At 40.0% G+C, this 12,878-nt stretch overlaps 1 protein-coding gene across 1 annotated transcript in view; it reads left to right on the top strand.

Moving 5' to 3' along the window:
• atp6v1ba (ATPase, H+ transporting, lysosomal, V1 subunit B, member a) overlaps nt 1–12,878 on the top strand; it is a 101,878-nt gene that overhangs the window by 34,140 nt on the left and 54,860 nt on the right. The window contains exons 2-3 of the mRNA XM_050070712.1: nt 9,541–9,596; nt 12,052–12,150. Of these exons, the coding sequence (XP_049926669.1) occupies nt 9,541–9,596; nt 12,052–12,150 (155 nt within the window). The remainder of the gene's footprint in view (nt 1–9,540; nt 9,597–12,051; nt 12,151–12,878) is intronic.

A 12,878-nucleotide genomic window follows, 5' to 3' on the forward strand; every position in this document is an offset into this window, starting at 1 on the left:
TCGTACATTTTAACTGGCACACACTGAAATCATGCATGTGCACCCGCTGCAGTCAGCACAATTATTGGGGGGGCAGCCTCAGTCAGTCAGTCAGTACGTCAGTAAGCGGTGTAAATCCACTCACGTGCAAACTGCAAACATGGCTGGAGGAGGCGAAGCTGAACTTTTCCCACCGGCGAAAAGGACGAAGTCGGTGGTGTGGGACCATTTAGGCTAGCAGAAGAACCCCCAGAGCCAAGGCAAAGACCCGCTCCTCCCGTGCTGGGCTCCAGTTCCCAGTCGGCCATGTTCACAGGCTGCTGCGCAAAGGAAACTATGTGGAGCGTGTCAGTGGCGTCTACCTGGCGGCTGTGCTGGAGTATCTGACCCCTGAGATCCTGGAGTTGGCTGGAAATGATGCCCGCGACAACAAGAAGACCCGTATCATCCCCCATCTGGTGTGATGATGTGTTGCACTGACAGGAGATGCCTGGTACGTGCTGTCGCTCATGAACGGTCAAACGAATATTAGCCTACCATTTTAAAGTGTAGAGCACGAAAATAGACAATGCCTGTTTTATTATTATTATTAGTAGTATTATTATTATTATTATTATTATTATTATTACCGTGGTAATACCGATTACCATGGTATTTTTGCCCACGGTTATCATACCGTCAAAATCTCATACCAGCACATGCCTACTGGCTTTTCTTTTTCTCTGTATCAGTCTGGACTTGCTTCCACCCCAAACACTTTCAGTGGGTGCCTTCAGTACTCACTTTGACAGACAAACTCCTTCAGCCAGTCAGCGTAACAAAACACTAGGGAACACGTTTGTCATCACCAATGGAACCAGTTGATAATCAAACCTTTGCCAAATCCAGGCAGAAGAACGGCAAAAACATCTTTTCCTCCGAGAAACTCCACGAGTGCATACTCTTCTTTTTGTTTAATTGTTGTTGCTTACTCGATTTCTGCAGTAACTTCACTTATTGCTGTTTGCTCTACTAACGCTGAGTTAGCACTTGTTGCTTCGGGACCCTCGATTACTGTTCTGCAAAAGGTGGCCTGTATTTTACGTTAACTACGGTGGAGATCCCTGGATTTTAACTTGTGAGTACAAGACAGGGCGTCATCGAGTTCACAGTACGTGCGTTTACATTGAGCCATGTATTCTTTTTGCATTCGGGTTGGAAGCCCTACCCGAATAGAAATTCTCCTTGTAAACACCTCAACCCAAATGAAAACAGCCAACCTGAAAGAAAATCTAATCGGGTGCACAGGGGTGGAATATTCCTTTTCAGAACCCGAATGGAAGAATTTTTCTGTCTTGTATACACCTCCTACCCGATTCCAGCCATTCCGTTCTTTCTGCGCATGCTTGTTTCCTTGCCCTTCTGGCGCGATGACGTAGCGTGCATAGCAACGGGCTGAGATAGAGCAGTCGGACTTGTTACACTCACTGGTTTCCATTTGCCACAGCACGGTCCTCTATCTCCCTTCTTCGACCGTCTACCTCTCTTGTCCTCCTCAACAAACGAAGTATTAGCAGAACAAGGTTGTTGTTGTACTGCTGCTTCAAGAATATAAGCAAAACAAGCCCGAAAAAGGCACTAAGAACGGCGTCGTCAAGCATCTTGTTATCCAGAGCGAGGACTACAGTGTTTTCTTCTGGTACACGTAACATCCGCCCCGGCCCCTATCCAATCAGAAACCTTCCCTGCTCCAAACCTTGCGCAGACCGAAATAAAGGCAATTAAACTGATCTCCCATGTAAACCCTCATTCGGAATGAATATTTCCCATGTAAATTACCTGGAAAAACTTTAATTCCGAATGATTTCATTCAGATTTATTTCATTCTGAATGAGAAGCCATCATGTAACCGCACCTACTGATACAAAGAGGGGAATAGATAGGGTTGTCAAAAGTATTGATACTCTGAAAAGTATCGATACTCAAACGCTGTATCCGGATACAATGCTAATTTACAAAAGTATCGATACTAACAGTGCACGCCACCTCAGCGCCTGACGGGTGAGCGCAACAGGTCCGACGGACACACGCTGTGCAGGCAGCGTCTGGCAGGCACAAATTCCTCGCTGCAACCTGCTTGTTGTCATCGCTGTGCATGCATGCACACATTTCTGTTGCTGTAATATGGCCAGCGCGGCTGCAGGAGGATCAGAGCAGCCAGTTTTGGTCAAAAATGATAAAGGAAAAAGCGCTCTTTGGAAATATTTAGTGAAGTGAACACAGCACGCTGCAGACGGCAGGTACAGCCCCTCCCCTCACTAGCAGCTGAGCAGCTGGTGTTGCCAGCATCAAACGAAAATATAACTTCTAACGTTAATGTGGGAGCTAAGCAGAAAACTTTATCAGTCATGCCCGTCTGTAACATTAATAGACAATGTTAGTTTAACAGGACAACACAATAATGTGTGTCTGAAAAGTTATGTTAACTGTAAAGTCACAGATTGAAGCTGAAAAAACGTTTGGTTTCTCCCGTAACCCCTGGTTCTCTGATCACAGTGAGGTAGAAACAGGAGCATCCTGAGCCTAAACTACCAACTCTATTTGATCAGCAACGAAAATATGGTGCCAATTCACCAGAAGCACAGAAAATAAACAGGGCTGTAGATAAATACATTTGTATGAACAGATCTTGTTTCTGGTTGTTATTTATTTTGGGGGGATTTTTTGTTGTTATCATTGATGTTACTGTTCTGATCTTTATTTAAAAAATGACATGCCTCTTATCGAGTTTGAAATTTTAGTATCGTGACAACCCTAGGAATAGAGTGTTGTGCTCCTAGCATATTTCATAATGTGGTCTATGTTGTGCTTTAGAGTTGGAGGAGTAATGCATGCAGCAGTATGCGAAGCTGTTGCATCATACAATTCAGTAGGCACTGTCATCGTATGATCTGCGTACATCAAACTTGATGTCATACCCAAGTTCATTAGATCTATGTTGCACAGTGTAGCCTACAGTAAACTTACAAGATTGATGAAATCTCAGTCTGTAGGAGGCTTTACACCACTCAGGAAAAATATAGATGATAGAAAGGTAAGACACTCTTGCGTAACACCAAAGGGGTGCATTACACTCCATGTATTGTTTGAATCAATTCAAACAAATTACATGCTGATTTTATTCTTACTAGAAAAAATGACGGCCCCTCTGTGGATTTTGTCCACCATCTTATATAATATAGTCGCTCCATGAAGGGGTCTTTCCTTAGCCAGTGTGAGGAAGAATGATTCCAAAGACCAACAACTCTCTCAACATACATATGGCATATGAATGTTGTATTATGGTAGACTTGGGGGAAAAAAATCAGACCTGTTATTTCTTAATGTTGATCTTCATACCATCTTAGCTGTCCTTGCTGCTCTTACTATAGCTTGTGTTCAGAGATTTTGGCATCATTGTTTATGCAGAAGTGTGGAGAGAAGGGTAAATAAATTATCCTCACCTGTAGTGTAACAACACAGATATGTTTGGGGTGCTTTGGTTGACTGTGTTATGCATTTTTGAGCAAGTACAGCTTTGATATTAGTGTGCTTCTACCATAAAGCATCAACTGTGAGTGGAAAAGTGACAGTGACAACATGGAAACAAAGGCTGTAGGCAGAGGCTGAGGATTATAACTCACTGGTGTGTGTGTGTGTGTGGGGGGGGGGGGNGGGGGCTGGTTGTAGCTTTGAGGCAATTAGCATTCCCATGTCCAGTGGGGCTGTGGGAATCCCTTGAAGTAGAGGCTAAGACGTGATTGTGAGGCTGCACATCACAGCAGCCACTGCTTTGTAGCGCTCATTTATTGTCAGAGGAATGATGCGGCCCCATCTCCATCCCAGCGCTGACCTCCCGTCTCCCCTCCAGTTCCCCCCCTCTTTCAGCTGGGAAATTGAATTGTGTTGGAATGCTCTGTGCCTCTTTTCTGTGGCACTTCAATGGGCTCTTTAGTATTTCACACCAAGGTGTCCTTCAGGGTGCGAGGTCAGGCTACCAAAACAGCTTCTAGTGGCGGATTAGGACCAATTAACATCTTTGTACACAAAGGGCTCTGGCAGCTGAACAGGCTGCAGGGTGACCCACACTGCTGTTGCATGCCAAGCAAGGGGACTGCTGCACTTGAGCTGAAGTAGCAAAAGAGGGGTGGAGAAAGTTTTCCAAACCTAATGGGAAATGTAGCTACTTCACACCTCATGGCCATATAGCCCATTGAGGGATTGTTATTTTGTGAAATGAAAGAGGAAAATCACTTCTTTATCATCACAGTTATACGTAAGAGAGTACCATGAATTATTTTTCATAATGATTGGCTACTATATAGGGCCAGGGTTAGGCCTTTAATCCCTCTGGAACTACCCATTCAAATGTTACACACACTTCAGACTTAGTGCCACCAAATGGCTGATAAATTTGCTATAAAAAAGCAACCTTACAAACAAAAAAAACTGATGATGCACTGTATGCTGCACTTGACATTTCCTCATTTCTTCAAGTCAAGGTTCAAGTCAGGCCGTTGTCACGGTCTTGCAATCAAAGACAGTCTCAACGACAGTGTCAGAAATTTGGGATGACCATCTCACTGTGTGACTGTTATGACTTATGTCTATCTGATGACCATTTAGCCTGTGGGGGCAACAGCCAACATTTCCAAGTAGGTATAACTGCAGCTACGTGACCTGCCCACTTGCTACATGACTCGCTCACCTTAACCTACATATAAGGTGACTTCCTCTTTCATGTGCTAGTCATTGTTTGCAGTCCAATTAGCAACTTGACACACAAGTTGAGAAACAAAACCTATAAATTAGGGTTGCAACAGTATGAGATTTTCATGGTAAGATAATCGTCTCAGTAAATATTGCAGTTTCATGGTATCATGGTATTACAGAATTTATATTATTTTAAGTCAGAATAATCCTGAAAGGAATTAGAATGGAAGGGTTAGTGTTGATTGAAGAAATGTTTAAATACTACAATTGAAACTTGAAACCATGTTGTTAATGTGTAAAATGTCTTCCTTACAAAATAACTTCAATAAAGGGGATATCCAATATTCAGTTGCATTTTTTTTTGTTTCATCTTAGATAAGCAAATGTACACGGTATGATAATTTTCAACTTTTACATCACAGTATACCTTGAAACAAGTATATCATTGCAACCCTAATATGAATGCAGCAGCAGCAAAAAAAAAAAAAAAATGATAATAATAATAAATTAACAGAGAAAAGCTAAATCATTATCAGATAATAGATGATGGATTCTGAAATTGCATGTTGGCCAGGCATTCCTTCTTTTTTTGGTCTCCACTTGTTTACTAGCAGGCAACCAAAGCCCACTCAAATATGATTAGTCAGTACTACTCAGACTACAAACAGAAACCAGAACACTTCTGATACCACCATTGTATCCCATGGGAGCAGTTTTTGTTTGACTGCTCTTTGTTGATGGAGTCGGTGATAGACTTGTGTGTTCTGTTGGTTGGTGAGTTTAACTGGAAGAAGAAGTTTGTGAAATTTCCATCTTTACTTACTTATAACTGTTAGCTTTTATGTTTTGCACCTGACTGTTTTTTTTAGTTTCGTTATATGTTAGGGATACACGGATTTATCGGCTGAGCATTGGTATCGACTGATATTTGCCTTGTCAAATGCCATTAGCCTACCATTAGGCCAGTAAGATGACTTTCACCAATGGCAGTGGGTGATGTTTTTCTGTCGTGTCACATTAATTCTGCGCAAGCTAAAAAGCAAGGCTCGAGACTAACGGCAAAAAACCTAACTTAATGATAGGGCTGTACCCAAATATTCGGATATACGAATATTCGTTTCTATGGGTAGGTATTCGTTATGAAAATTTGGTATTCGATATTCGTTTTTTTATTTACATATATATCTTTTTTTATTATTATTATTATTATTATTATTATTATTATTATTATTATTATTTTTATTTTTTTTTTTTTTACATATTTTTTGGTGCTAAATGTAGTCTTTTTGTTGTTGGTAAATGTAGGTTATCAATAAAAATCAAAACTTTTAAATTGCATTGTTAAAAATGTGAAAATATAGTATAGCCTACCAACTGAGCTTGTGCGCACGGCACGCTTGAGCGCATCCGTCTGAGGCTGTGGATCAATGCCAAGTTTTACCACTTTATCACTATTCCCTCTAACTTGTAGCTGTTTTTTCGTTATCTTTTGAATTTAATATGAATTATGGAACCGTTTTTGTCAACGTTTGTTTCCCCCGTTTTGTACAATAAATTATTGTTTAAAGTTTCAACAAGTTTCTTTTGGAGTGCGTGACACAAGTGTGTTTTGAAAACGACCGCGGACTGTCACCTGCTCAACGCATCAGTACCTTCGGATGCCATGACAGTAATAGCCAATAATGTCAAAATATCATTTACAGACCGATTTAACAGACGATCACTGCTGCCCGACCCGCAGGTCCATTTGTGGGTCCCGCGGGTTACGGGTTGACCCGCGCATCACTACTCAGCTCAGTCTATAAATGCTGTACACAACAGTAAGGCTATAGACTTTATATTCTATTCAGGCCGGCAGAACCAGCAGTGCATCGGCTCTATAGTGCACGGCACTGCTGATTAACCATTTTATTGCAGCACAGAGTGTCTGCCAGCAACCAGTTACTTGCAGAGGCTTCCTACAACTTGTTTCAAATAGGATGACTAGCCAATGTGAAAATCAAAAGAAAGCATAGAATAATGTACTGAAGGAGACTGTTGTGCCATCACATTTTTTTGTGGTTTGAGAGCAAAGATCCGGTCGCCGCTGTGCAGAACTCCGCAATACAATTAGGTCCGAAAAAACCCCGGAGTCCGCCGCCGCCGAAGGTCCAAATATTAAAAAAATGGTATTCGGGACAGCCCTAGTTTGTTCCTGACTCTATATATCTGGTGCTAAGTTTTTATTAAATTGACGGCCTGTGGAATTGGCCAGCACTAACGAAAATGTCTTTGTTGGCCAATTCCAGCAAATCAACATACTTCATCACACTGATGCAGACATGATGTTAAATCTATTATTGCTGTGAAGCAGTCCTATTCATTGCTTCTGCAAGATTGCCCACAAAAGCCCAATAAACCCATATCACTTATTGAAAACCTACCAAACCAGTATGATAAAATCCCTGGTGGTTGAGAAATGTATGTTGTCCCACTGAATATATATTTACATATTACACAATCCTATAAACAAAGATTTATGGCTGGAACTAAGAAAAAAAAGTGAAAAGTGAAATAGAAGGTGCAGTGAAAAGTTGGAATGCTGAAGATTATTATCTGCTATTTTTAAGAGCATGACTAATATATTGGCATGGCATGGTGATTATAATTTGTTTGATAATTTAGGAACATGGTTGCCATTTGTTAGTTCTTCTGCCAGAACACTGACAAGTTTGTCTTTCAACTGTAAAATGTGCTGTATATCTCGAGCGATTCTGGATTTCAGAGGCAGATGCTGACATCGATATTTACGTACAGTTACAGACATATCTGTGATAAGCTGAATTTTTACTGGTATATTCTTATCTTATTCCGATATCTAGTAAAATAATATTTGTCATTTCAGTACCATTGTGTGTAAGATAGCACAATATTAGTACAATTTATTAAACCAGTTTCCATTCAATAACTTGCCTCTTGCTTCTCATTTGCAAATAGGGAAAGCAAAGGTTATCCATGAACAAACCTCCCCAGTGCAGACCAAGGTTTTGTAGTACAAACAGAGAAATGTGTGTGAGAATCTGGGCCCTGGAGCAGGAACTGAGATAAAGGAAGGCTGTTCAGAGTAAAACTTGTTTTATTTTGGAGAGGAAGATGTTTTTTTTTTTTTGTATTTGTGGTGCCCTTGGTTTTTATCATTACACTTGAGCCATCTTTTCTCTTACTCTGTCAATAGTCTCTGCCCCACCCTCCCACCACCACCTCCCACTCCACCCTCAACACACATACACTGCCTGTCTGCCTAATAGAGGGTGAAATGCAGGTGTGTGGGGGAAATGGCTGCAATACTGTAGCGCATTGACAGGTTATTTTGTTGGCCTCTGCCTAATTAGTGGCATAGTGGATGCACCCTGCTAAGCTTTAGTGCTTTATGTCTGTACCAGTCTACTCTAATTTCCTCGCGCCTTTGATATTGGCCCCGAGATTGATGGTTCGCACATAAAGAGGAAAACCAGACCATGATAGAAAACCCTGTGGAAATAATGCCGGTCTGCAGATGTGCACTGGGACCGTGATGGTGGCATCAATGAATTTCTTGCAAACTCAATGTAAATTGGCTTCCATGTCAGCAGAGTGAATGCTATTGCTTCATTCAGTGAAAGGAACATGTTAGGTCCAGACCCTGTTTTTCCTCTGTTTCTACTGAGGATCTTCTGATGCTTACCAGTCAGTTATTACTCCAATAATCCATTACAGCGGTCTTTTGTGTGGCAGTGAACCTTAAAGCAGCTCTGCTATACAAAAGAGAGACTGAACCTTTTGAAACACTGTATTTTGACTGTTGCTCTTAGAGCACACTTTCTTTATTGACATTTATGATTAGCTGATGAGACATTTTAGACATTTATAATTAGCTGATGAGACACATCACACTTACCTTTTAGCTTATGTTCTACAGATTTTAGGGGCATGAAGCATTTGAAGATACTCCAAAAAATGACAGCACAATAAGCAAAAATACCACTTCTATCGCAGAGTCTGAAGGGTTAATATGTCATTCAAAGAGGGATAAAATGTTTCCTGTTAATTGTTATGGATTGATTAATGCAGGTGCTATGTAAAGTATTTTCACATCAAATTTCTGAAACATTAAGCATGTACAAAATGTTTAAGTTGGCCTACATTATTTTCAATGTTGACAGATATACTGCGAAACCTCTCAACCATGACCAAATCACCCAAAAGTGTGAATTATGTGATGGAAACAAGAGAGCTTTAAGCACAAATGAGAACCAAGTGATGTTTAATCTCATTGACGATTAAAGAAATGCAGCAGCTGAAGTTCAGGGAAATGGCAATGTACAGGGTTTTCATGACATATTGGATGTGTAGTTTTTATTGAGTCCTACTATGTTCTTTCAGTACACTTTGCAGCAGTTATTATGGTTTAATGTTGGGGAAGGACACAGGCTATTTCCACTAACCTTCGTCAATGATGACCCTTCAATTAGTGTTCTATTATTGCAAGGCTCAGAACTAACCCCATGTCTGTGTAATTGTATTCACCATATGTGAACAAGTGAATTTCATGCATTTTTTCCTGACATTTGGCTGCCTTTGACATTTGGGCCTGGAAGTGCATGAAAGCTGTTTAAATCTCACCGTGAAAGGTCAGCTTGTGATTATTAACAGTGTTGGTTGTAAGGATGTCTACTTATTCTCATGTGGATTGGTGGCTTTCAGCTGCTCAAAGAAATGGGGATATTGTCAGTATTACCTGCAGTATTTTCTTGTCATGTGGCCTGTTGGAATAAAGAAATGAGTGAGCTATGTAATTCTCTTCTCTTTCAGCCTACTCTACTGTGTCGGGTGTAAATGGGCCCCTGGTGATCCTGGATAATGTGAAGGTGAGGCTGCTAGGAAGTTCTGTTTTAACCTAAAGGGGAACTTAACCTATTTTGAAAATCCATATATTGTATTCCTGTTGTCAGAGACAGTCCAAAAATATTAATAGAAATTAACAACCCTCTTCCAAATCCAAACACTAGAGTGCTAAACCTGAAATCTGTGATATCATGAGGTATAAAGTCTGGAGTTCCTCCACAGACAGTTAATTGGGAAAGATGTTCTAGATTCAAGATTCATGGAACTTTGGTGCTATCCGAGTGAACCAGCTCATGAACCAAACGATGTTTCATCCATGGAAGGCATTGCTCAGTGCACAGTGGAAGCAAACGGTAGTAGCAATATCATGGATTACATTGCTTACCTGCGAACTGTTGTTCTGTTATTACAGATATTTGTTTTTACCCAAAAATCAAGCATGGGCCAACTGTTACCGAGACCACTGCACACTCTTTTTCATCTGAAAATTTCTCACTTCCCCATTGTTGCCTTCTCCATCCTCTCTTTCCAACCTGTAAAATCTGACATGCCCACTGATGTCGTCACTGTTTGCACTTCAAGTCAAAGAAAACCTGCTACTTTTTGGTTCCAGCAGAGAACCAACTTTTCTGGTTCTGAACCAATTTATTTCTAGTCGAAATGCTTTGAACTTTTCAAAATTAGGTGTGGAAACCAGAACAGAACTGGTTCCATGTTGCTGGAAAAAGGGTATAAGAGCACCTAGGAAAATGTTCTAAGTATATGGGTACATTTTCTGTTTCAGAACTGAGAACACTACAATAAAATTAAACTTATTTGGGTATAAAAAAGAAAACAAACATTCTGCGGGTCCATAAAATCAGACTCCCATTTATTATCTATGGAGCAGCTCCAGACTTAATACCCTATGACATCACAAGTTTGAGACTTCCTTCTCTGGTTTCTGGCTTTGAGAGAGAGTAGCTCAAGTTTGTAAATAGTGATTAAACTTCCTAGACGATGGCAATAACATGTTGGATTTCTCAATTTACGTGGTGTTCCCATGAAGCAGTGCTACAGGAGAGGCAATGCTGTTGTACTGAATATCAGCACAGCTGTGATTTGGCTGAAGATAATCACAGCCCCGGTGATAATTAGTACAACTGCATGACCTCAAGTGTGATAGTGCTTTTATACAGCAGTTCTACAAGCACCATTTATTTGTTAATGGCAGTAAGTGAAAACAGATTATGATTAGTTTGTTTATTTAATGTTTTTTTTTTTTGGCTAAATAAACACAAATAGTTCCACAACGAGCAACACACAAACATTCCTGCACTAGGGCTGTCAACAAATATTCTAAATTCAAATTTAAATTCGAATTTGAAAAAAAAAAAAATGGACCTTCGAATGTGAAAATTGATATTCGATTGTGGAGGATAAAAAAAAAACACCACCGCAGCTGTCCTCTTTGCGAGTGGGCGTTGGCCTGGGCCGCTGCACTGAACGCACTGCGTGACGGGTCAGAGATGGGGGGTGAGCGAGAGGTCCGCGGTCGTTTATAACGTAATGTTATAGATAATTGTTTTATGTGTTTTAATGTGTAGATATGTAAATGTTTTCAAAGATGTTTATGTTGAAATAAAAATACCTACAAGTAGTTATGTTTCATATACAAGTATGTTTCCTTGTATTAGTTTGCCCTCTTGTGGACATAATGCGAAAAAAAATAAAAAATTCGAATGGTTCGAACCTATGAGTTATTTTTAGAAGGAATATTCGAACGTCATTTTTAAGCAATTTTGACAGCCCTATCCTGCACACTGGCTTGCTACTTTGTGTTGGTCTACGTGTTACTGCAGGCCAGCTGCTTTCTATTATGTACATTAATCTGTATGTTTCTGTTAACTGTGCGGCCATGTGTGGATTGCGATGAGTTAACAGCTGATCAGAGAGTACTATGTTGCCACATCATCTGATGTCATATGAGCAGACCTGGATGTTTCCAGTTTAGCATCCAGGCTCCTTTTCTTCCCTTTGTCCTTTTCTGAAAGCCTTTCAGTATTTGACTTAAGTGTTATTTGTGGAAATATGTTCATGTTTGCAGTGCAACGTTAGTTATGACAGTAGTTAAGGTAGGCTAATTAACGGTTAACGTAATGAACAGTTTTTACACCCAGTGCTGTTTAACTGTATATCAACACTCATGGAATGCCTATTGTCCAGTAATATCACGTGGTCAGAACACATGAATGTATTCTCATGTTATTGCTGCCAATACTAATCACTATTTATGTGAAAATTCATTTTGAGAATTTATTAATGAGTTTGGGATTTGCAACACAATCGCTCAACAAACTGTAAAAGAAGTGTTTTCAGAAACCAATGTAATTCACCACTACACATTATATTATTGTGATATATTTGCATATGTATTAATGATATGAATTCAGTTTTCAGGCAGCTGTAGTGAAACTGTGTTGAATGTCTTTGAACTAGTTCCCCAGGTACGCTGAGATCGTTCACCTGACCCTGCCGGATGGCACCAAGAGGAGTGGGCAGGTCCTGGAGGTGATTGGAAGCAAAGCAGTTGTCCAGGTGAGAAACAGAATGCAACATTACTATGCAACTGGTCCCCATTACACCCTAAAGTTTGAGAGTCCTGCTGCTATAAATACTTGTTAGTGCACCAAATTAATCCACAGCTGAAAGTAGTCCCTAACAAATTCATAATTTATTCCTTCCAGCTTTAAAGCTCAACAAGATTTTTGTCTTCAGTATGAACCAGTGGGATGTGGTGTTGATAAATGGTTATTTTGATTTTAAAAACCCTGATGCACCAGGTCAGGACTGAGAGCCCTAAGGACTAGGGGTGGGCGATATGGTCCTAAAATAATATCACTTTATTCTAGGGTATTTTTGAGAGAATGATATTCTTGACAATATGACAAATAAAGAAAAGTAAAACAAATAGTATTAGTACAAAATAAATTATGTATTTTCACATGTCAGCCTAATAGTTTGCCTTCAAATATTCAATAAAAACTAAAGAAAAATCTGTCACCTCTCTCTCTCTCTCTCTCTCTCTCTCTCTCTCTCTCTCTCTCTCTCTCTCTCTCTGTACATACACACACACACACACACACACACACACATATATATATACATATACATATATATATGTATACTGTGCATTGTTTTTCGGCACTACCTTGTTCTCTATAGCTGATGTAAGGTGAATTACTCCTGTGTGGGATCAATAAAGTTCTTATCTTAGCCATCTGAGAAGATCAAATACATTGTTTTTGGTGCCTAACTGTTTCCCA

Source organism: Epinephelus moara, chromosome 19, assembly GCF_006386435.1.
Source record: "Epinephelus moara isolate mb chromosome 19, YSFRI_EMoa_1.0, whole genome shotgun sequence".
NCBI classification, from domain to species: Eukaryota; Metazoa; Chordata; class Actinopteri; order Perciformes; family Serranidae; genus Epinephelus; species Epinephelus moara.